This window comes from Nicotiana tomentosiformis, chromosome 5, assembly GCF_000390325.3.
Source record: "Nicotiana tomentosiformis chromosome 5, ASM39032v3, whole genome shotgun sequence".
Taxonomy (NCBI): domain Eukaryota; kingdom Viridiplantae; phylum Streptophyta; class Magnoliopsida; order Solanales; family Solanaceae; genus Nicotiana; species Nicotiana tomentosiformis.
Window position 1 is genome coordinate 39,794,036 of NC_090816.1, and position 23,914 is coordinate 39,817,949.

Consider the following 23,914-nt stretch of genomic DNA (forward strand, 5'->3'; position numbering starts at 1 on the left):
GGGAGGCAACCAAGTTCTTTTCCTTTTTATTTTTGTAATTAGATGCTCTGTGTTATTTTTAACTTGATTTGAAGTGTGCTACAAGGATGAGTGTTAGATGAAAGAATGGTGGACAAGGTTGTGTAAGTGAAGCAGAAAATGCGGACCGCACTTTTTCTTTGTGCGGCCGCAGAAAAAATGTTGCCACCGCAGAAGACCTTGTGGGGCCGCAGATTTCATCTGTGGACCACACTTCCCAGAGCTAACTTAGATGGAAAATTAAATATGTGGACCGCATTTCTTGGAGCTAACTTAGATGGAAAATAACAGGGTCTCTGAACTTTCTCCCAGTCAATGCTGGGCAAATGTGCGACCTCAAGGAGAATTGTTCTGCCTCACTTGAAATTATGCAAATCGCACATGTGTAACAAACCACTAAAGACCAGGTAGATGAGTGTGGCCCGCACTTGAAATTGTGTGGCCGCACTCGACCCTTTACACCCTCGAATCCTTTGAGTATAAATAGAACTTTAGGCCTCATTTTACACTTTTCACACTTTTGAGAAAGTACTGTTACTTTGAGAGTCTACTTGAGGATCTAGCATTTTCAATCACACACACCCATTTGCACTCACAGGATCTTTGCACATTCACATCATCTAGTATGCTTCATTTCATGTTGATTTTGTTTCATTTTAATTTTTTAATTTATTTTTTCTTTTTAGATTCTTTTTAGGCTATCTGTTATTATATTCCATCATTGTATTCATGTGGTGTAGTTTTGTAATGGGTAACTATTAAAACATGCTACAATGGGTTGGGTTAACCGATTTCAATGTGCATACCATGTTGCTAAGTAGATTTGAGCAAACTTTGCAAAACCTAGGTAAAACTTATGCCGACTCGTCTGTTCTTGCATTGTGCAGTTGCACTTGAAATTGTGTGGTCCGCAGATTACTAAGTAAGGCAATTAGTCGTTGGATGGTGCTTTTGCGGCTGCACTTTAATTATGCGGATCACAGAATTTCTAGAGAGGTTGCACTTTAGTCTGCACTACCTATCAAAGGCTTGTCCTCTAAGACTCTAATGTGCGGACCACACTTTAATTTGTGCGGCTGCAGATGAATTTTGTGGATGCACATGACCTTCGCACTGTCCATCAGAGAGTAACTATCAGAGCCCCTTGCACATCTTTGCAGAAGTGCGGCCGTAGATGGAATTGTGCAGTCCGCACTTTCACTCTGCGGGTCGCACCTCCCCCATTTCTGCAGTACGTGTTTATTCAATGGTAACCCCACTGCTCATATGTTGTTCTCACTCACTTACATGAGTCTTAATTGTGTTGAATCATGATTTGCAACTGACAATTATCTTTGTATTGATACATGCAATGGTATGATCATGAGGACGAGGTGAATCTACCAAGGGAAGAGGAGAAGCTTTAAGGGGTCGAGGCAGAGGTGCCTTTCCCCCAAATGTGCAGAAAACCATATCTAAGAAAGCAACACCAGGCCAAGGGAGAGGTAGAGATCTCTCCGAGTCTAGATCATATGCATTATCTAGGGAAGCCTCCTAAGGAGTAATCCAGGCCACATGGGTGATCTAAGCCTCTGGATGTGCCTTCTACATCCCACAACACTTTCCAGGGTTCGGAAAGTGCCAGCCAGGAGTCCGAGGTAGCTGTTGCATGGTCTGGTTCTGATGGTGCCCCTGATGATGAGAGAGGGGGAGCAGGTACACAGCCGATTTAGCTCGGACAAAGAAGAAGGAGTCCTGGGAGGATATATTTATGAGTCACCAGGCATTCTTAGATTTCTGAATGTGGTGGTCGGCGGTCTTTGACTCATGAGCAGCAGTTCTTATTAAAAGATCTTGACAAGCACAATCACGTAGTTCTTGAGTAGTTTATTTAAACAAAAGTTAGTGGATGTCAAGGAACACCTTGTCCGAGAGTTTTATGCAAACACAACAAATATTCTCAATGGGAAAAGGTCACAAAAGTGCACAATTTGAAAGTGAAGTTTGATCAGTATACTTTGAATATGTATTTGGGGTTTGAGGATATGGAGCCGAAAGATCATTTAAGAAGTGTGCCTTGAAGAAAGAACCTAGACTGTGGCTTGTGGAGATTCTACCACTGGGGACCACTCCTCCTTGGATTGCTGCTGGGGTGCCTATCTTCCGTAGCTCCCTGAGTTTCGAGGCCAAAGGGTGGCAAACCTTTGAATGCAGCAGGCTAGACCCGTGCTTGAATGAGAACAACTTGCCCATCCCTCGAGCTACTCTAGTGGCTTCTATCATGGCCGGGTACCCGATAAATGTGGGTGCCCAAATGTCGACCAACATCTCTTTGGTCGCATAGCAAAGCAACACTTCTTACCTCTACCCCAGCACTATTACTGAGTATTTGACTAATGCTAAGGTAGAGTTGTTGCTCCCAAACGCACACGCAAGTATATGGTCGACAAGTAATATAGGATTGTAAGTCCAGATATCATACCCACATGGACTTGTGATTAACTATCAACTAAATTAAATCAAACAATTAATCTATTCAAGCGAATCGTAAAGTATGGATATTTAACTAAAATTTAATCTATAGTAACAAATTAAGAGATAAAATAAAACAACGACAAGCTTAAAGACGAATTCAATGTGAGTGAATATTCTAGAGCTATGGGTTAGCTAACAATCCCGTTGAGTTTTTCACTTAAATCGTCTAATTAATTTATCCAGTTTATTAGTTGGCATGGTTAATATCGCTCGTAGCCTTCTCCCGAAGTACAACTCGACTATTCAAGCTAATCTAACGCCTATATTCTTATGGAATTAGAATTAACAAGAACGCATTAATAATTCATGTATAGTAACCAAGCAAGGCGATTAGGTATATTCCTATCCGAACCGCAAATCTCCCTCCTCCCCCCTCCCCCCAGAGTTAAGATCTTGCTCTACTCAATCTTATATGCAATCTAGAATTTCCTCTCCTGAGTTCAATCCTAGATTCGTAGATAGTATTCAATTGATGATCAAGCAATCAAATAATTAAGCGCAAGATTGAAAAAATAAACTAATATGATAAACTAATAAGAACAATTCAAGCTTCAAACTATAGCGTTCATGCAGCACCCAAAACTTTAGAATTAATAAACTATGAGATTCAAGGAAGAGAAAAGGAAAAACTAGTTAGAAGCCTCCTCCAAGCCTGATATTCTTGCCTCTGTTCGCAAAACTCTCCTAAGAATGGTTTTTAATGACTATTTATATGTGTATGAAAAAGACCTAAACGAAATAACCAAGTCCAAAATCAAATAGGAGACAAAATAGGCTTTAAAAATCCGGAACGCCTCGTTACAGGCCTCGCCTCGCGAGGCAAAACGCATACACCAATCTCGCGTTGGCCCTGGTGTCGCCAGCTTCACGCCTCCTCACGCTACAGACCTCGCCTCGCGAGGTAAAACACGAGAAATAATTCTCGCGTCGCCGGCTGCTCTTCAGCTTCGTTCCTCATTTTGATTTGTTTAACTTTTGCATTTCACGTTTTCTCTTCTTTCTTTGCCTAACTTTTCCAAATTCACGTTTTTGTTTTCCTTTCCAAAATCCTTTGCATTGTTCCTTTTTTGTCTTCTTTTAATTTGTCTTCAATCATTGCACAATAATATATCATAATATTTTCGGTCATCAAATAATCACAACCCATTTTTGTAGTACATAAAATATATATAAAATCTCTACTTTGTTCCCAATTTCGTCTTCAACATATCTACACATAAAATAAACTCAATTAAACACAAATACAGTATAGTTTAGCATTAAAGCACCTAAAATGTAAGGTAAGTAATGCACTAAAAATATAGAATTATAGCCAAACATCACTACCCCACACTTAAACGTTGCTCGTCCTCGAGAAATCAAACTACACTTTATAGACACGACCTTTTTAAGCAATTCTCCTAACTCATCACACCAAAAATCTTTAAAATAGACTAAGCAGAAGAGTGTAACATCTTCACCTCAAAATTTGACTCGCAAGTACCATGTATTATTTACAACTCACTCACTTACTCTAAAATAGAGGTCAATGGCATTACCTTTCCTTCATGAATTAAGTACCCTCACACAACAAAGAGTAGTTCCACACACAATAAAAATTTAAGAACAATTAGGAACTCAAGATAGAAAAAATTTACTCTCTCAGAAATAACATTCATATTGTCACACCCCTTTTCTACCCCCAAAAAAGTTATGTGCGTTGTGAATTGTGGGTTAAAGAGTTTTTTCAATTAAAGTGACAAATTTGAGTAGGGATTATTTTGTGTACAGAGTCGCCACTTGAAATTTATTTTTTCGGTGTTCCAAGTCACCTTTTATTTGAATCCCTAGTCAAAGGAATATTTTTGACTCTATTTTTATCGGTCTGCAAAAACAAAGTTTGGGTAAGGAATTCTGTTGACCGGGGAGAAAGTGTAAGGCATTCTCCGAGTCCCGTAGTTCTAGCACGATCGCTTTATTGACTTAAACTTTCCTTGAATTAATTTTGGACAAACTGTGATTTATATGACTTTCATATTTTACCTATCCTCTTTTATCTCTTGATTATAAGAATTACTAAACAAAATAATTTGGATAATATTATATTGTCATAACCACGCTACAAAAGCGAATGCGTGATCGAATAACAAAATTAATTAGCTTATCATAATTGCACCTCGCAAGCGAATCCGAAATCATGACAATCAATTATTTGTAGTACTTTTGAGAAATTACTACATTTGAGAAAATTAATTTTTTTTTTTGAAAATTATTAAAAGTCACTTATCGCGATACGCAAGCGAATCCGCGATTTTAGCAAAGGATTAACTAAAACTAATGCGGTATGGTATGAGGTTATTTTACTAATTTATTGAATATTGAATATCACGCTACGCAAGCAATTCCGTGAAGTCAAAGCGCGCCTACTAATTGCCTAGTATTTTAAATTAATTAATTAGGAGGTGACTAAATTATTCTAATTAGTTAAAAAATAAATAAATTAATTAAAAAATTGATTTGAATTTATTATTTGGAGAAAACACGGCACGCGAGTTTGGACCAGCTTTATTCATTTTTGAGGAAATGGGCCACCTTCCTATTAAAAGAGAAGTAACCCTCAACTAAATAATAGAATGGACCAACAACTTGTTAAAAGAAAATATGGGCCACCAGCTTATTTATAGGCATGGGCCCAATATGCATTTTATTAAACCCAGCCCAATATGTTATGATTCAAGACCAACCCCATGTATACGGAAGGTCTAACGTGGCCCCTTTTTTATTAAATCTAATTTCATTTGTGCACACTATTCCCTACACTCAGCAAGAGTGATCAGTGGCCTCTTAATTTTCTTTAACTAAATTTGGTCACAGTCCATATGTCAAAATGAAATCTAAGACATTCACTTGGATAAAATAGCTATCTTTTATCATCCAAATACTAACAAACACTCTAAATTAATAACTACCTCATTTTTTTATTTTTATTTTTTACTTAACAATTATAAAGTGGACTGATGGAAACTTCTAAATGCTCACTTTTGCTTAAACTGGCACAATAGAAAGAAATAGGCAAATGGGTTGTCTCCTTTAATAAAATAGTTTCATAATTCAAATGGGACTTTATCAATACAAAAGGGATATAATAATAGAAAAGACTCAAACAACCTACCAGTATATTGGAACTCCAAAATTTAAAAGAAACAAGAGAAAAATATTCACATCCAATCCCTAGTGGTCAGTCTATGGTAGCTTATATTTCCAATAACTAAATAAGACTACAAAGTGGTGCTTCAGCTAACATGTAAGGAGCAATTTTAAACTAGCAGTTATATATTCACACAGTTGCGTCATGCATACTACGTTAAAACACTTAAACAAATGGCCAAATGAGTTCAGCTCTATTCCAACAGTCAAAATAAGTTCAAATCTTGATTTATTGCTATGAAATCTGCATTACAAAATTTCAAAAGTTACCTGAAGAGCATAAATACGATATAACAGTGAAAAGTGAGAACAAAAACAGCAGCAGAATAGCAAGGAAACAGCAGTAAGATGAACGTTTGAACAACCAAAAAAACTTAGAGTAGAAGCCCAGAACAAGCTTTAAAAGACTTATCTTTTTGAAAGAGTTTTCACCCTAAGGAACCTTCACAAAGCTCACAATTTCAGCTTACTATTAGATATTTTTAGCTGCTGATTGTTCTCTCAAGTTTTTGTGCATTCAAATAACTCTAAAGATGTTATCCAAGTGTCATAGAGTGTGTCTAGTGAGGAAAGAGCAGCCCCCTTAAATAGGCAAATAAAGTCACTTTTTGGACAGATTTTGGTTCACCAAAATTTTGTCCAAAAAAGACTGACTTGGTGTGCTAAACACTGTTCAAAATCTGTCCAAAAGGTCAAAGGACAGCTTGAAAATCTGCTATGTCAGAAGCAAGGAGAAAAAATATCATTTCAGTCACCCTACTAGTAAAAGGTAGGCTACTAGTACCCTATTTTATGATAAAACCCATCTAAACTTCAGATTTTAACAACATCAATAACATCCTATTGATTTTGAACCAAATCAAACTCAAATAGCTAAGAATTGACAAAACTGAAACAAGACTTCAAATGAAACTCAAACTCAAACCAACTAGATTAAAACAAATTGATTTATGCAAACTAAAGATAGAACAAACAACTGAATTCATAAACTAATGCTCAATACATAAACTAAACGAGCATTGTTAAAAATCGAACGACGACTTTCAATAACTAAACAATCGACTAACTAAGAAAACGATTTAGCTATACTAAGGTCAGTTTTGTTGACAATTTAATAAACAACTAGGCTAAATAGAGATGACTAATTTTAATAAACCTAAATTGAAACTCTAGTTAACAAACAACAACCAAAAATAGAAAAATCAGAAATTAACATTATACCTACGGGCGTGCTTGAAACTGATTCGAGCCACTAGAGAATGTCGGGGATGTCAGGTGGTGGATGTCCGACTCCAAAACGCACGTTTCGTTCGGGTAGACGCTAAAACAAAATGAGTTTTAGCATCTCGCCAAAAGAAACGAGTGTCTTTGAGTCAAAAACTAGCTAAAATAGGGGTTTGGGGCATTTTGGTGATGGTGAGGCAGTGGAGCCGCGGCGGTAGTGAGGCGTCAAATGGTGGTGGACGGAGTTTATAGGTAAAATTAGGGGGGAAGTGTAGGTATCACAGAGCTCTATCCATTCATGTCTCTACTGTAGGGTGGTAGTGGTCGGAGTTTCCTTGATTTTGGAAAAATAAGCGGCGTATAGGGTTTGTTAGATCTAAAAATCATAGAATTTGATCGGGTTTTGAGGGATTTGGGTTAGATATTTGGAAAGAGGGGGTTGAGGTGATTGTATGGTGTGATTTTAGGGCGTATTGGAGGCAGCCACCGCCGGTGGGCGATTTTCGGCGGCAGAGCAGGGGGCGGCGCAGAGAAAGGGTGAGAGAGAGTGAAGAGATAAAGAGGAGAGAAGAAGGTAAGGCAAAAATGGGGGCCAAAATCTGAAAATTGGGGTTTTAAATATTAGAAAGGAGATTGAATGGTGGCCATTGAATCAAGATGGTCATGGATGTATGAGATTGGATCTTTGATTCATTAAACAAAATGACTTAGTTTTATTATGAAACTACATCGTTTTGATTCGGGTCTTGGCAAGCCAATAATTGGACTGGATCGACCGAATTGGGCTAAAACAATTGTGCCTGCTTTGTGCATAACTCAACTCAAGATGAAAATAAAAACTAGATAAACCTTTAAACCCATTAAACAAACTAGACTAATTAAATCCAAATAACACCAAATAAAAAAGAAGAAAATGTGACAAAAAATGGGCATTTACAGCTGCCCCTCTTTCCTCGAGAACATGAAGAGTTTTCGTGCGAAGAAAGTGAATGTCATGGCAAACTTGCTTAAATATCACTCCAATGGAAGCATTTTTTTGAAATAAGTGACCGAACCTTGCTTCGGAGGTTGCCTAGATATTCTTGGCTATAAAGGAATCAGGTCAGTGTAGTTTTGGAAAAATTTGGTAGCTGGGACTACCGGACACTGGAGTTAAGACTACTGTTACTACTGCTGCTACTGTTGTTACCGTTACTTGCTGCTTACATCAAAAGGAAAAGAGAAGAGAACTACATATGCCTACAAGCTAAGAGTTATAAAATTCCTATCTATGTATCTTGCGGAGTCAAATCCTGATTCTTGACCTGCTCGCTTGTGTTGACCTTAGATTGGATCTTGATGCTCTTTGAAGAAAAGATTATGGCTCATTCTCGATTGCTTGCTTTCCGGATCAGTGATCAACTCGTGGTTATCCATGGGTGTCTTAACTCTAGTCGTTTGCTCCCTCCACTTGATTGCATACTCCCTAAAGCTTTCAGTCGGCTTTTTCTTCATATTGGACAGGGGATTGCGATTCGACGCAATATCAATGTTGTATTAAAATTGTTTGATGAAGGCCTGGGCCATGCCATCCCAGACATGCCAGTGAGAGATATCTTGGTCAATTAACCATTCGTAGGCTACCCCCATGAGACTTTTCCCAAAATAATCCATCAGTAATTCTTCTTTTCCACCTATACCCCTCAGCTGGTTGCAGTACCTTTTCAAGTGGGCGATAGGGTCGTCGTGTCCATCATACTTCTCAAATTTTGGGGTCTTGAACCCTGGTGGCAAATAGATATGAGGGAATATGCATAAATCACTTAACGAAACACTTTTGTGACCACCTAGTCCCTGTATGTTCTTGATGTTCTGTTCAAAACTTTTCATTTTCCTGGTCATCTCATCGAACTCAACCGTCTTGGCAGACTTTTCATTTTCCACTGGTGACTCGTACTGAGGAGTGTGATTATATGGAGCCGAGACCCTGAAAGCCATATTTGGAGAGTAGTATTGTCTATCATAAGCATGAGATGGTGGCTCGTTGATTGGCCTCATCACAAGAGGTGGTGGCGGAATTTTGTATACCATGCGCCAGACACGACTAGAGAAATGTTCCTGACTGATGCGATTGGAGGTCGCACATTAGAAGTACCAGGAGCAGCGTAGAGGCTGTAGTTTGGCACATACCCTGGTGGTAGAATGTAGTTGCCCGTTGCATGGAGCGGTGGCTGAGTAGGCAGCGGTATGGTAGAAGTTCCCTCTGAGGGACCCTGGGGTGGAGGCTGACCAGACACCCAAGCTTGATATACATTAGACAATTGTTGTCTTAATTTTCTTATTTCCTCCGACTCTTGTTCAACTGACTGACCCTGGGGTCATCACTGACCAGCTCGATCTCATTATCGTTGGCCATTACTACTGTTCCCTTAGATCTGGTGAAGTAATGGTGTGTTGCCAGTTTCACCACAAACCAACCACCTTAAGCTTACTATATAAGAGACAGCAAACGTGTTAGGGTTAAACATTTTATAGATATGAATCACACGTAATATGCCATGCTCCTATCATTGTCACTATTTCTAACATGATTTTGGAGGCTTCATGTTTAATTCCAGCTTATCAGGTTGCTTCTTATTGACGCTCTTATCTTCTTCTCTCTCTTTTTCTTTTCACTCACGCCTCATTTTGATCCCTCATCTTAGAATTATTAAAAATATTTTGATCGAACCTTTTGTGGGTTGCCTACATATCATGTCGCCGCATGAATCAGATCATTACATATTTCAGGGACATGACCGTTTTTGAATTTTTCTGAAACCCAATCTTTTAATTGATTTTCAACTTCTATTTTTTTTAATACAAGACCCAAAAAAATTACTAAAAGACAAACATCTAAACAAAATCAGAGATTACTTTAAAACCTAAATGAAAATATTCTCACTCTAGAATTCTTTCTCTCAAGAGTCGTTGCTACAGTGTCGTGAACAGTAGAATAACGCTTCACTGTTCATCCAATGAAACAGTGATTCGCTATTGTTCATCGTAGAAAAGCTGGAATTTTAAGCTTCAATGGCCACAATGGCCGGTAGCCAGCCACCTTTTCCTGCTGGTCAGCCCTCTCCCTCCATCGCCCCAACAAATACGACCATAGAATCCAATCCCCAGCCTTTATATTTTTCGAAAATCCTGAAACTCTCAACACTGAACAGTGCCCTGCAGGAACGAGCCAATTCTGTTGAACCAATTGCACTTTGTCGAGCTAGTTTGCTTAATTGACAGGCTTTTGTTGAGTTTACTTAAGCAGAGGCGGAGTGAATAAATGCGATTGAATGATTGCAATATGCAGTAGTTTTTAGATTATCATATGGATGGCCTGAGCTTAATGAACTACGCTGAATTGTCCCTCTTCAATGTGGAATTAAAGGCGAGTGTAATATTGGATATCTTCGCAACAGACACGTATTAATTCGATTGACGTTATGGCAAGACTTTATTGATTTTATGTCGAAGAGTGTGTATTATGTGAAAGATAAGGCGGGTTATGAATATCAATTAAGAACATTAATTTATGATGCAAAATTCAAGGCCGGGGAGGAAACATCAAAGGTAATGGTGTGGATTTCGTTTCCAAATTTGTTACCAACCTTTTTCTTCAAGGATTGTCTATTTTCCTTGGCGTTATCTGTGGGTAAGCCTATTTATCTCGATATCGCTACTATTAATAAAATGAGACCTAGCTGTGCACGAGTGAAAGTCCTTGTTGATTTGCTAGCTGACTTACCTAAGAAGGTGTGTATGGATATCGAGAAAGAAGCAACTGGAATTGTGAGGACTGAATGGGTAACCATTAAATATGATTTTTTGCCCAAATACTGTAAAGAGTGTAAGCTGCAGGGCCATGACATGATTGATTGTTGGAGTATTCATCCAGAACTAATGGAGAATAACACTGTTGGGCAACAAGCTGGGAATGAAGTTACTAAACAAGGTGAGCAGGCTACTGTAGCAGCAAACTTAAATCAACAGGGGCCTTTAATGATTTTGTCGAGTTGCAAAGTGGTAGCAATGTGAATGGTAATGGTAAGGAACAATGGAAAGAGGTGAGAGATAATCGTACTAAGAAGGCTGTTATTCAACAGGAAATTCAAGCAACCACTAGAAAAGAAATATTTCTAGTTAATCAAGGTGAAAGACAGCAGGTGCAAGTGGGAAACAAGTTTGCAGTTTTGGAACTTGAGGAAGATGGGCATGTAAATACTATTGTGGTACAGAAGCTGATTCAAACTGTTAATAATGTTGTGGTAGTGCACAAAATGGGGGGATATCATGAGGCTAACAATCAGTTGGTAGTAGTAGAAGATAGTAATAATTGAACTCCTACACCTAGTCCAGTTACTATTGGGAAAACACTTAATGCAGTAGCACCAAAATTTAATCCTAAGTGTCCTGGGACTGGGGTGTCTAAGGAAGGTAATAAAAGCAGCTCGATCGACAAAGTTAAGGACACATTTGCAGCAAATAAAGAGTCTACCTCACAATGGGTGCAAAACTTTTTGGTGGTAATTTAGTTGCTATCAATACATCATGCCAGGAAATCCCATCTCAAGACTCACTTGATGCAGATACTTTGCTAAAAGTTTCTGGAAAAAGTCAGTTGGGTGATGACAAGTTATGGAGTGATCAAATTGAGGAGGATTCGGAGGAGAGTGAACTACTGGGAGATGAGGAAGATAGTGCTGAGCTAAAGATGATAAAGATGGAAAAGAGGAACAAAGTATGAATAGACAAAGTGTAAAAGTTGTGACAGCACACAATGACAACCAATAACTTCTTGAATCTCCAACTGTGCAAGAAAGTGAGAAACAAAAGCTGCAGATACAGAATTCCCCTGTAGCTATAGTTACTCCTAATAGGATTAATGACCACCCTAATGTGGAGAATAATTTGTTGAATGATCCTGTGGGTACTAGAAGAGATAAAAGTGGTATAGGTGATGAGCCAAACTCTGCTGAGATTGACAAATACGATATGAATAGGCAACAGAAAATGGAGGAGCAGCTTATTGCAAATACTGTTCCATTGGATGTTGCGGGAAAAAAAGCCAATGAAGGGAAAGCTAATGCTGAAAAATCACTGATCCCCAATCCTATGAGAAATCAACTGGCAGCTCAACAGAAGGATCATAGTGATTATGAGAATGTGGAAGGCAAAATGAGATATATGGATGAAGAATCTACGGCATAGAACTTTATGAATGTGGCAAGGCAAGGTGATCTTTCACCTAAAGCAATTGAGAAAGAAAAATCTGCTGGGAGGGAAAAGAAGAAGCAATCCAGAGAGAATCAAAGTGTAGTTCCATCCGGGATTCAAATAAGAAAGACCCTATCTAAATCGCACAATCAATGATAAATGCTATAATTTGGAATGTGAGATCAGTGAATACAGAGAAAGCCTTTGAGAGGCTTGTCAATATGCAGAGACAACATCATTTTTAATTTATAGGGATCATGGAACCAATGTTAAAATCAAGAAAGGTAGAAAGTATAGAAGAAAGATTGGAATGCCACAAGCCTTCGTTAATCTCTCAAATAAAATTTGGGTGTTTGTAGATGAAGATTATGGAGTTGATATCATCATTAGTATGGAGAAATAGCTGACCTTAAAACTGACAAACATGGATACCCAGATGTCTTTCATTGTTACCTTTGTCTATGCAAAATGCGATTCTACTAAAAGAATCGAGTTGTGGGACAGATTATATGCAATTGCAAGGGATATGTCTCTTCCTTGGCTAGTCAGAGGATATTTTAATGTTATTTGGGATAAAGAAGAAAGGATTGGTGGCCTGTCCGTGCATATGAATGAAGTTCTTGATTTTAGGCATTGTGTAAATACATGCAACTTATTTGATCTTGTATTTAAAGGGAGTATATACACTTGGTGGAATGGGCGAGGTGAAGATGACTGCATTTTTCAGCGACTCGACAGATGCTTAGCCAATGTAGAATTTCAGCAGATGTTTGCAAGATTAGAGATTACTCATCTATCTAAGATAGGTTCAGACCACCGCCCGATGATGTTGAGTGTAAATGCCTCGACAGTGCCAATTAAGAAAACATTCAAATTTCTTAATTTCTGGACCAAGCATATATCATTCAAAGTTGTTGTAGCAGAGAACTAGACTGCTGATTTACATGCTAAACTTTTTTACTTTGTTCAATCACAAGCTCAAAAAGGTGAAGAAAGCCCTTTTAATCTGGAGCAAGGATACATATGGAAACATCTTTCAAAATATTGCTAGTTTGGAAGAGGTTGTCTTAGTCCATGAAGTACAGTTCGAATTGAATCATTCTTTTCAGAATAGAGAAAGGCTTATGAAAGTTCAAGCAGAGTTCATAAAATATTTAGCTTTGGAGGAGTAATTTTGGAAGCAAAAATCTGGAATGTCATGGTTCAAAGATAGAGATAGGAACACAAAGTTTTTTCATGCTCAAGTCAATGGAAGAAGGAAAAGGTTGGAATTGAAGAAAATTCAAAATAGCGAGGGTAATTGGATTGAAGATACATCAACTATGGCAGATGAAGCTGTGAAATTTTTCAATGCTCAATTTCATGAAGATAAGGTTCCTGAAGCATTTGGGATACTGGATCACGTGCCACACATGGTGAATAATGAGTAAAATGAAATGCTCATAAGGCAACCTACCAAAGATAAAGTGCAAGAGGTAGTGTTTGGGCTCAATGGGGACAGTGCAGGGGGGCCTGATGGTTTCACTGTGTGTTTTTTTCACACATGCTGGGATATAGTCGGAGATGATGTGTATGACATGGTTAGAGCTTTATTCAATGGGCATAATTTACCAAAGTTTGTGACTCACACAAATTTGGTGTTATAAATAAAGTCTTCTCGAGGGTTATTCATGACAAGCTAGCTGGTATACTTCCTAATCTAAAATCGTTTCTTCAGTCCAACTTGTTGCAGCGTTTTTCTTTAACATTTTGAAAATCGGTTCACAGATCATAGTTGATTGTGCTATGAAATGGATGATGTAATTGAGGCGCCTCAAGAAACTCATCACATCTTTCTTGTTCTTCGAATGTGGAAAATCTTGGATAGACTTAAAATTTGACGGGTCTAGCTCAATTCCTCGGCGGCTGACGATGAACCCTAACAACTTTCCGGCAGGGACTTCGAAGGCACATTTAGCGGGATTTAGTTTCAGGTTGTATCTTCGAAGTCGATCGAAGAATTTCCTCAAATCTGCTATATGATTTGTGCTTCTCTTGGATTTGATGATAACGTCATCCACGTACACCTCTATCTTTTTGTGTATCATGTCGTGAAAAATGGTTGTCATGGCCCTCATATAGGTGGCTCCAGCATTCTTTAGGCCAAACAGCATCATTTTGTAGCAATACACTCCCCATGGTGTAATAAAGGCTGTCTTTTCGGCATCCTCTTTATCCATCCAGATCTGATGATACCCCGTGAAGCAATCCATAAAAGATTGGAGTTCATGTTTGGCACAGTTGTCAATCAGTATGTGTATATTGGGCAACTGGAAATCATCTTTGGGACTTGCTCTGTTTAAGTCCCGATAGTCGACACACACTCTGAATTTCCCATCTTTCTTTGGAACTAGCATAATGTTAGCCAACCAGGTCAGATATTCAACCACTCTGATAACCTTGACTTTGATCTTCTTGGTGACTTCCTCCTTTATTTTCAGACTCATATCCGGCTTGAACTTTCTGAGCTTCTACTTTACAGGCGGACACACAGGGTTGGTAGGTAATTTATGAGCCACTATGGACGTGCTCAAACCGGTCATATCATCATAGGACCATGCAAAAATATCCTCATACTCCTTCAAGAACCGGACGTACGTACTCTTTCTTCTCTGGCGGTGATAGGTGAATGCTTACACGCGTTTCATTGACTGTTTCAGAGTCTCCCAAATTAACAGTTTGGGTCTCATCCAAATTGGACTTAGGCTTTTTTTCAAAGTTTTCCACTTCCCTGACAATTTCCTCGGGTATTATATCCTCTTCCAGATCCACTGAATCATTATCCTTATGTTGCGTTGTCTCATTACATGTCACATTCGTAGGTTCATCGGGATAGGTGATAATAATTCCAGGAACTCAACAGGCCCTTGATGGTGCAGCAGTCCAATTCTTGAGAATAGCTCCCTTCTCCACGGTCTGAATAATGAGGCCTTCCTCCTCCTCCTCCTCAACTATCGCACTGTAATCCATGTCTTCATCATTCAGAAATAGATTCCTTATGCCAGCTAGAACTTCATCTTCTTCGGACTCCCACATCATGTCAGCTTGATGAAATGACTGTCTCAAATCTAGTATTGGTTACTTTAGAGGGGTAATAAGGACCACGCCATGGTGGCGACCAATTCTGATACTCGTGCTAGGTGTATTCATACCCAAGCCCAAAAGTTGTGTCTTGACGCTTTAGATGTATCGGTTTGGTGATCCCCTGGAGATTTTTACCGAGACCCTCATCAGGTTTATACCCTGTCCATGCCAATATGCCTTCTATCTTATTGCTCCACCATTTGTCCTTTTCAATTGCGTTGAAGCGCTCGATGCGATGGTATGTTTCTCCACCCAACTTCCTTCTATTATCGATGACCGAAACAGTTTGATTGGTGTAAATGGGATTACTTCCGTCCCCATGGATGATCACTTCCTGATGGTTCCACTCAAACTTCACGACGTGATGTAGAGTAGAAGCTACGGCCCCAGCGGCATGTATCCAAGGTCATCCTAACAATAGGTTGTAGGTAGCAGATATGTCTAACACTTGAAACTCAACATCAAACCAGGTTGGGCCCATCTGTAGGCTGAGGTTGGTTTCCCCAATTATGGCCCTTTGATACCCATCAAATGCTTTCACATTCATACTTCCTGCTTGTATCTCGTACAGGCCTTTACCCAATATTTTCAGAGTAGTTAGTGTACATATGTTGAGACTCGAACCCACATCTATTAGGACTCTGGCAATGAACATATCCTCAAACTGCACTGTGATATGCAGTGCCCTGTTGTAACTTAGTCCTTCTGGTGGCAGCTCGTCTTCATGAAAAGTGATCTTGTGGCTTTCCAACACTTGCCCTACCATATTGGCCATCTCTCCACTGGTGATGTTGTTGGGTACATAGGCTTCATTCAACACCTTCATCAGGGCATTCCTATATGACTTGGAGTTTAGCAGCAGTGATAAAATGGATATTTGATCAGGGGTTTTGTTCAGATGATCAACCACAGAATACTCTTTTGCCTGCAACTTTCTCCAAAGGTCGTTTGGGCCAGTCTCAAATGACAGGCGATTTAGATGCCTCTTCTTTGCTTGTTCCTCCCAAATGCTCGGGTGTATAAATCCTACCAATTCTAGTCACGCCTTGCGTTTCACCTGTTTCTTCCATTTTTGCCTTTCCTTTCCTTCTTGCTTCCACAACATAATCCCATGGTATAGCATTAGATTTATAAGACGGTGTATGTGCTACCATCACGGTGAAGGGCGTTGTTACTTCAACCTCAAACGGAGTTGGTGCAGCTACCTCAACTTCAATTGGTGACTGAGTCTGTACCATGATAGGTGTGAGAGTGACTGGAGATATTTCAGAATTATCCCCTTCTCGAATGAGTCCACTTGACCCCTCCGAGTCCCATTCTTCATCGATCTCTATCACGTTTACTCCTCCACCCCTGTGATCTAGGAGAGGATTATTATGGATATTGGGTGCAACCTCCTTTGCCTGTATGACTTTGGTGTCAATTAATGTCTGAATCTTATCCTTCAAAGTACAACACTCATCAATAGTATGACCTTTCATGCCTGAGTAATATGCACATGTCTTATTTGGATTAATCCACTGGGAAGAGTTTTCCATAGCAACAGCGGGAACAGGAGTGATATAACCGGCAACCTTCAGTCTCTCGTACAGCTGGTCTATAGGTTCAGCAATTGGGGTGTATTATTTGGGTGGTCTGCGGTCAAAATTTTGTCTAGGTTTTTGGTAGTTTTGGAGGGCTGGTGGTGAGTGGTAGTACTCTTGTTGGGTGTTATAAGTATGGTAAGTGGCGGTAGGTTGTTGGTATCTGGGAGGTGAATGCTGATATGTGGGTAGAGGTGTTTGGTATGTAAGAGGAGACTTTGTACCTTGGGCTACCATCACCGCACCTACTTCTTTCTTCTTGGAGATACCTCCTGACTGTAAGGCTTTATTTGTGGCTTGGAGTGCTTCACAATTCGTCACGATTCTGCTTTTGATCCCTTCTTCAATTTTCTCTCCCAATTTGATGATGTCAGAAAATTTATGGTTTTCAATAACCATCAGTCTTTCATAGTATTGCGGATACTGAGCTCTGACGAAAAACTTATTCATCTGTTCTTCTTCCAGTGCTGGCCTTACCTTTGCAGCTTCAAACCTCCACCGGGTAGCATACTTGCGGAAAGTTTCCGTTGGCTTCTTATTGAGATTCTGAATGTAGAAAACATCTGGTGCATTTTCTGTGTTAAACCTGAACCGATCCATGAAATCCAATGCCATGCTCACCCAATTAACACATTTCTTTGGGTTCTGACTGATGTACCAAGACAGTGCGTCTCCAGTGAGGCTTCTCATGAACAGCTTCATGCGGATTCTTTCATCCTTGCCAATCCCTACAAGCTTGTCATAATATGTTCTCAAATGCACCTTCAGATCACTAGTCCCGTCAAACATTTTGAAGTTAGGAGGTTTGTAACCCTTTGGCAGTTCTACATCTAGCTTAATACACAAATCTTCATAATTCAAACCCTCAATGCCTTTACCCCCTTCGACACTTTGAACTTTGCCAGTAAGTTTCTTGAGTTCCTCCGCCATGTTCTTGATGAGCATGTCCTTCTCGGCGGATTCGGGTATGTATAGGGTCTATTGTGGGGTGTGGAGTAAGGTTTCCACATATATGAGATTGCTTTGGTGGACTCCAGGAATCTGGGCGTAATGGTGGTCATTGGTTGAGTTTTGCGGGTCAGGAGTAGGTTGTGGTGCATTCTGAGGGGTGTGGTATGTGGTTGTTTGTGGGTATTGAATTGGGTGGTGATAGTGTTGTTGAGGAGTAGGTATCGGTAGAGGGTTGTGGTTCTAAGGAGGTGTTGCGTATTAATGGGGTGCGGGAGGATTTTGCGGATTTTGTGTGTTTTTGGGAGGTACCGGGTTTTGGGCATTTGTTTTTTGTTGATTAAGGTTGGGGACGTTTAGGGTGAGGGAAAGGTTTGCCACGTTTTGGACCTGCTCAAGTTCCCCTTGTAGCTCCAATATTTTCTATTCCAGACGTAGGACCAATTCATTCTGTGCTGGAGTATTCCGACCGTCCTAGGTTTCAATGTTCTCTGCATTGTCCTTTCTGATACCGCTTAAATCGTCCATTTTTTCTTTCCCTTTGCTTCTGCCTTTAGGATCACTTGGTGGAGGAGGAGGTGGAGGACCTCAGGATCTAGTATGATATGGGGATGATGCCAGTATGCACGAACCAACCTTTGGGGAATGGGAATAAACAAAAGAAAAGAAAAATAAAAAAGGTAACCAAATAAGTAAGGGATATTGAAAGAATGCTTGCAATATTGAACATGTGTTGCAGAATCAGTAAATAAATTTGCGTCCTAATTTGGGGGACCTCGTTGTGCTCGAGGTAGGCCTAAACGACACATAGACTTGGAGAAAATTGATGCCAATAATTGTGTCATTTCATTAATGCGAAAATGAATCAGATCCATACTAAAACGACAATAATAAGAAAATTACTAATGGCATTTGCCTTATTACATTCGAAATCTAAAACTAAGCTAAAATCAGTAAAGAACATCATTTCCTAATCTACTTGGTCCCAGAAGGACCTTCTCCATGCTTGGCCTTCTTGGATCCATCAATCATGTTCCCCAGGTCGCGCATGTCCAATAGTAGGTAAGACCTTGCTAGGTGTCATCCCTCATTGCCTTCCGTATTCTGACAATCCGAGAGACTCTTCCTCATCTTCCCCTCAAGTTCCATTAACTCTTGCTCCAAATATTCCAATCTTTATGTTGATTTAGTAGCCATTTCTTTCCATTCACCGATGGCTTCCATATCCACTTTGTGTTGTTCCAAATGTCTAGCTTCAGACTAGAAAACCCTCTTGCGCAGCATCCTATACTTGACTTGTGCTTCAGCAGCGTCATCTATAACCCTATTTTTCAGATTAATCCCTAGTTTGACATCTCCCGCTATATCATCTACCAATCATGATGTGTAGAAGTATACATGGCTGGCATGATACCTGTCTGACTCGATAGTGTCTTTCTCTACAACGACCTTTTGATTCCACATATGTTGTGCCTCGAACTTGAATGGAATGATGTTCTCTTTAAAGTCTGCTTTATACTGGACCATGCTGGAAACTCGAGGTATAACCTTCTTTCTTCCCGCTTGCCTCATTACTCTTATAGGAGCATAAGGATAGATTCATCTTAACCCAATCAGCACTAAATGAGTGGTTTCTCTTGACCTGATGATGAACTTACTACTAGGGAACCATTCGAACATCCAATGTACCCTTTCGTCAGTCAAATTGCTGAAGAAACGCACCCAGTTCACAGCATTTCCAGGTTGCGCGAACCTATCTAGGATAAATGTCATTCTTTTTGGATGATGGTAAGCTATGTAGTCATTCAATGGTCGTCGCAGAAGTTCCTGACGATATTCACCTCTCTGGAAATGTTCCAATAACCAAACCTGTAGCAACAGATTGCATCCCTCGAAATGCCCTTACACATGCTTGCATCGATCGAGAGCTTGGTACATTCCGATCAAGATCATGGGGATGATAGTGTAAGTTTGTCCTTAAATTCCTTCCATTAGAGTCCTAGCGACCATGGCTAAGCGAGTGTGGATCCTCCCCCCTTTCATCGAAAATAACAGTGACCCCAAGAAACATACAACGAACACAAACACTCGGCGAGGTGTCCAACCCAAAGAAGTAATGGCAAGTTCATCACAGTGAAGGCGATATGACTTTCTATGCCCATAACGTTCATAAAGGAATTCAAATGGTATGTAGGACTCCTTGAGACAGAGTAATTCATCATTATTCTTGAAACCCATCATCTTCAAAAAACCGCGGGGAGTGTGATTTTCTGGTACTTATAAACCAGGACTATCACATGGAAGCCTAGCGAAGCCTCCTATTTCCTCTAAGAGAGGGGTCATCTCTACATTAACAAAGTGAAAGACAGCTCTTTTCTCATCCCAAAACATAGTGGTGGCCTCAATCAATGCGTTATTTGGCCGAATGTCCAATAAGGAAGGTACATTTTCGAGGACCCTTTTCACATGATTCTAGTCACTAGGTGAGAGGTTCTTCCACCAATCAAGCAGCAAAGGTGGGTTTTGAACCATGCCGAACCTGGGAACTTCGTGCCTCATTTTCTGCAAAACAAATAGAGTTAGCCCTTCCCCCTCTGGGTCTGACTATTTACACATTAATGATCAATATACCGGCGTGTTTTCTCCAAGTAATACACATAACGTGATGGTATCCATTAGGATTATGGAAATCCCATCAGGCTTTGGACAAGGCTTATCTTAGTGGATTATCACGTGGACAACGTTCTAACCCATACTAGGTATGACAAGATATATGCGCAGTTGATATTGGAGTGAGGTTTCTAGAAGGGTCTAGACTGGTACTCTCAAGTGGACAACTTGAGAGGGAAAGGCATGGAACCGTCGACTGCACCACTGATCGACTAGTTTATCGCAAATAAGCCTTTCCAATTTAACAAGGTAATTTTGGAAGAGCGCGGACACTCATCAAGTGCCGCTATGGTATTAGTTGGGCACGAATGGAATATGATGTGGAGCATGCTTTGTGCAAAGATAATAACACATTGCCAAGTATTTGCATGATAAATGTGTAAAAAGTGATAAATACAGTATTAATGTAAAACATAAAAGAGAGACAAAGGAAGAAGTTAGTCCGTTGAATATATGCGAGAATGTAATAAAGCAAACAATATAGTAGTTTTAAAACAAATGGAGAGCAGTTAGAGCAAATAAGGGCGAATAGGGAAAGGGATGTGCATGTTATAACAAATTAAAACAAATAAAGGTGGAGAAGGGAAGGGATATGCATCTCATAACGGTTTTAAACAAGTAAAGGTGAGTGGGAGAGGGATGTGCATGTAATAGCAAATCTAACAAATAAAGATGGAAAAGGAATGTGCGTTTTATAACAAAGAAATCTAATCCACATAAGACAAGTTCATTATGGTAAGAGCCTAAGAGTAAATCCCCAGCAGAGTTGCCATGCTATCGCGCCCCATTTTCTCTCGCGAAATGCGGGCTTTGACATGTGACAACTCTTTTAAGGGAGGTATTAAAAGAGGAGAGTCGCCACCTAATGGTTTTTAAGCTGCGTTAGGGCACCTATTATGTAGATAACTCTATTTTATCTAGTCTACGTCACCAAAGATTGGGTAAGGGCTCAAATTACCTCAAAGAGAAGGTGTTAGGCACTCCTCGAGGTCCACAATCGTAGGTCCCGGCTGAACTTAAGACTATGTGGATTACAATCAAATAAACAAAGGGAATTTTGAAGTCAAAGAACTTTATTACAACATGATTAATACAGATCTTAGTGGGAATATAGGAATACAACTATTTAGATCTAATAACAACATATAAAGAGGAGGGGGTCCTAAGTTTTTTAGCCTAAAGGATCACCCCGTGCAACATAAATAATACTTCGCAACTTCCTTAATATAGGGAGTTGCTCATATTATTCAGCGGACACAGACTATCATCTCCTACTACCCGATTACTATGTTAAAGTTGTTACCTAAAAGCGTTCTAATTCAATTATAGGTTATATCCTATGCGTGCACTACCCATCCCATACCTATGGTCCAAGAGGTTTTGGACCTCTATTTGGATGGTTCTAGACTTTATTTAGGTTTCTCAAAAAAATGATAAATCTAAGCGACATTCAAAACATGTAGGACTGCACATAAAGACAATAAATGGCTTAAGTCGGCCTCCACATGTAAGCAACAAATGCACGCGAGCAAGTTCATGTTATGGGCAGTAGACAAATTTCAGAATTAATAACCTTAAGCCTTATAGACATGGTTTCTACGTGACTATGCATTAAAACACAAAAGAGGTTTCAAAGGCTAGGCATTGCTTATCTCCAAATAATTATATGATTATTGCATGCTGATTAGAGATTGCAGATTTCCTATAGATGTTGTTTCTAGGTGATTTACACAAGTGACAATGAAATCGGTTGGAAAAGAGCCCAGAATTATTCATGCTTTTCTAACAGTAGCATAAACGAACAGCAAACAACGTTTGGAAAATTAACATTTTTTAGGCGAGTAGTAATACCCTATAGGCAGGATCTCTAACAATTGACGATTAGGACCAATTCTATTGTTATGTTTTAGCCTTATAGGCATGCTTTCTAGGTGAACAGGGCGATACAGTAGCAAATGGAATGATTAAAATCCTATAGGCATGATTTCTAGTGGATATGTAGCAGTTGCGCGAATTGGAAGAAAGTTTAGTGGTATTTGGTCCCTATAGGCAGGTTTCCTAGTAATACAGAGCAATAGAAATAACTGGAGCATTTGTACTCATGTTTGCAAATAGCCGAATAGTGTAAGTGTGTGCCTCTCCTAATGACATGATTTCTACAGTGCACATAGAAATTGAATAGCATATATAGCAAGTAAATCATTGAATCCTATAGGCATATTTTCTACCTTACATGCAAGCATCAGAATCTACCCATTCCCTATTTTACTAACACCCCAATTATTCATTACAAAGTTATTACAGGCCCAGTAATGAATATGATTACAAATATTATACAAATAATGACAGTAGGCTCATAGCAGGCCCAAAAACGAAACATCTAGCATTGCCTAGGCCTTCAACAACTCTCACGTAGCATACCCAGGAACCATATTCATCAGCACAACCCAGAATCCATAGAAGAACTCAAGCCAAATAATACAACCATAGGTTGACCACATTACCCAGATATTGAACCACTTGGACCAAGCAGCTCACATATTTAGTAGACAGTAGGAAGAAAGAATTGAGTGTCAGAGATAGCTCAATAATAGAAGGAGTGGCTAAAAGACCCCAAATCCCAGTGTGTTAGAGTTCACAAGGGTCTCGAATGGACCCCGAGCAGTGCTCACACTAGGAGGCCAATAGTAAGATCCTTGTTGGCCTTGGCTTTCAGCCGGCTAAGAATGATAGGTTCAGAATAGCATGTGTAACAAATGAGAGAGAGGACAATGATTTGAGGGGCAGAAGTTGAGAAAATACACTTATAGCTTGAAGTAGACATAGAAAAGTTGAGAACACAGAGCAACTAATCAAACAGGTCATAAGACTTAGAAGCAGGTTCAACACTTAGTAAAATAACACATAGGCAGTCACATATTGAAAGAGTTAAGGGAGAAACAAGTTTGCAGAATTAACAAAGATTATCATACACAGGTGCATAAGACTAAACAAGTTTAAGTAGGGTACTGACTTAGAGGTTTGAAGCCTAAAGGTCCTCATTACGCTAAGGATTCATCACAATGTCATAAGGCAACCATGTTAACTTGTATCATGAAGCAGAAAAAGGTCAAACATGGTATGACGACACAAACTGAGGTGACTATTCTAAAAGTTTCAAACAGTCACTAAGGATATAGGACTAAGTAAAACAGGGATATGCTGTGAGACACACTATCAGAGAAGCAAATCATAATTAATAGAAAAGGTCCTAACACAGATTAGAACATATTACATATGCAATACTGTTATTACAGAGATTCAGAACATAGTGGGAAAGTAAACTCATATCAAATAGCAAACGTAGGCATTCAGGTATTGACCAGTAGACTAATTAACTAAAGAAGGTCCAAATCATTCAGATGAAGCACCCTCAA

The 23,914-nt window shown here is 39.5% G+C and overlaps 2 protein-coding genes across 2 annotated transcripts; one reads left to right on the forward strand and one right to left on the reverse strand.

The window, feature by feature from the left end:
- Nucleotides 1–8,478: 8,478 nt before the first annotated feature.
- LOC138892215 (uncharacterized) lies at nt 8,479–9,337 on the reverse strand. The gene is made up of 3 exons (XM_070175920.1): nt 9,293–9,337; nt 9,010–9,206; nt 8,479–8,908 (listed from the first exon to the last, which is right to left on the reverse strand). Exons 1-3 carry the CDS (start codon nt 9,335–9,337, stop codon nt 8,479–8,481), a joined length of 672 nt encoding a protein of 223 aa, XP_070032021.1.
- Nucleotides 9,338–12,598: 3,261 nt separating this feature from the next.
- On the forward strand, nt 12,599–13,346 carry LOC138892216 (uncharacterized). Its single transcript, XM_070175921.1, has 2 exons — nt 12,599–13,009; nt 13,152–13,346. The coding sequence occupies exons 1-2, from the start codon at nt 12,599–12,601 to the stop codon at nt 13,344–13,346; spliced, it is 606 nt and encodes a 201-aa protein (XP_070032022.1).
- Nucleotides 13,347–23,914: the final 10,568 nt, after the last annotated feature.

Coding starts and splice junctions, on each gene's coding strand:
- LOC138892215 (XM_070175920.1), bottom strand. CDS start 9,337: ATGGCCAACGATAATGAGATCGAGCTGGTCAGTGATGACCCCAGG. Junction 9,207..9,292: donor TGGTCAGTGATGACCCCAGG/GTCAGTCAGTTG, acceptor GTGTCTGGTCAG/CCTCCACCCCAGGGTCCCTC. Junction 8,909..9,009: donor CTAGTCGTGTCTGGCGCATG/GTATACAAAATT, acceptor TATGGCTTTCAG/GGTCTCGGCTCCATATAATC.
- LOC138892216 (XM_070175921.1), top strand. CDS start 12,599: ATGGATACCCAGATGTCTTTCATTGTTACCTTTGTCTATGCAAAATGC. Junction 13,010..13,151: donor ACCGCCCGATGATGTTGAGT/GTAAATGCCTCG, acceptor TTCAATCACAAG/CTCAAAAAGGTGAAGAAAGC.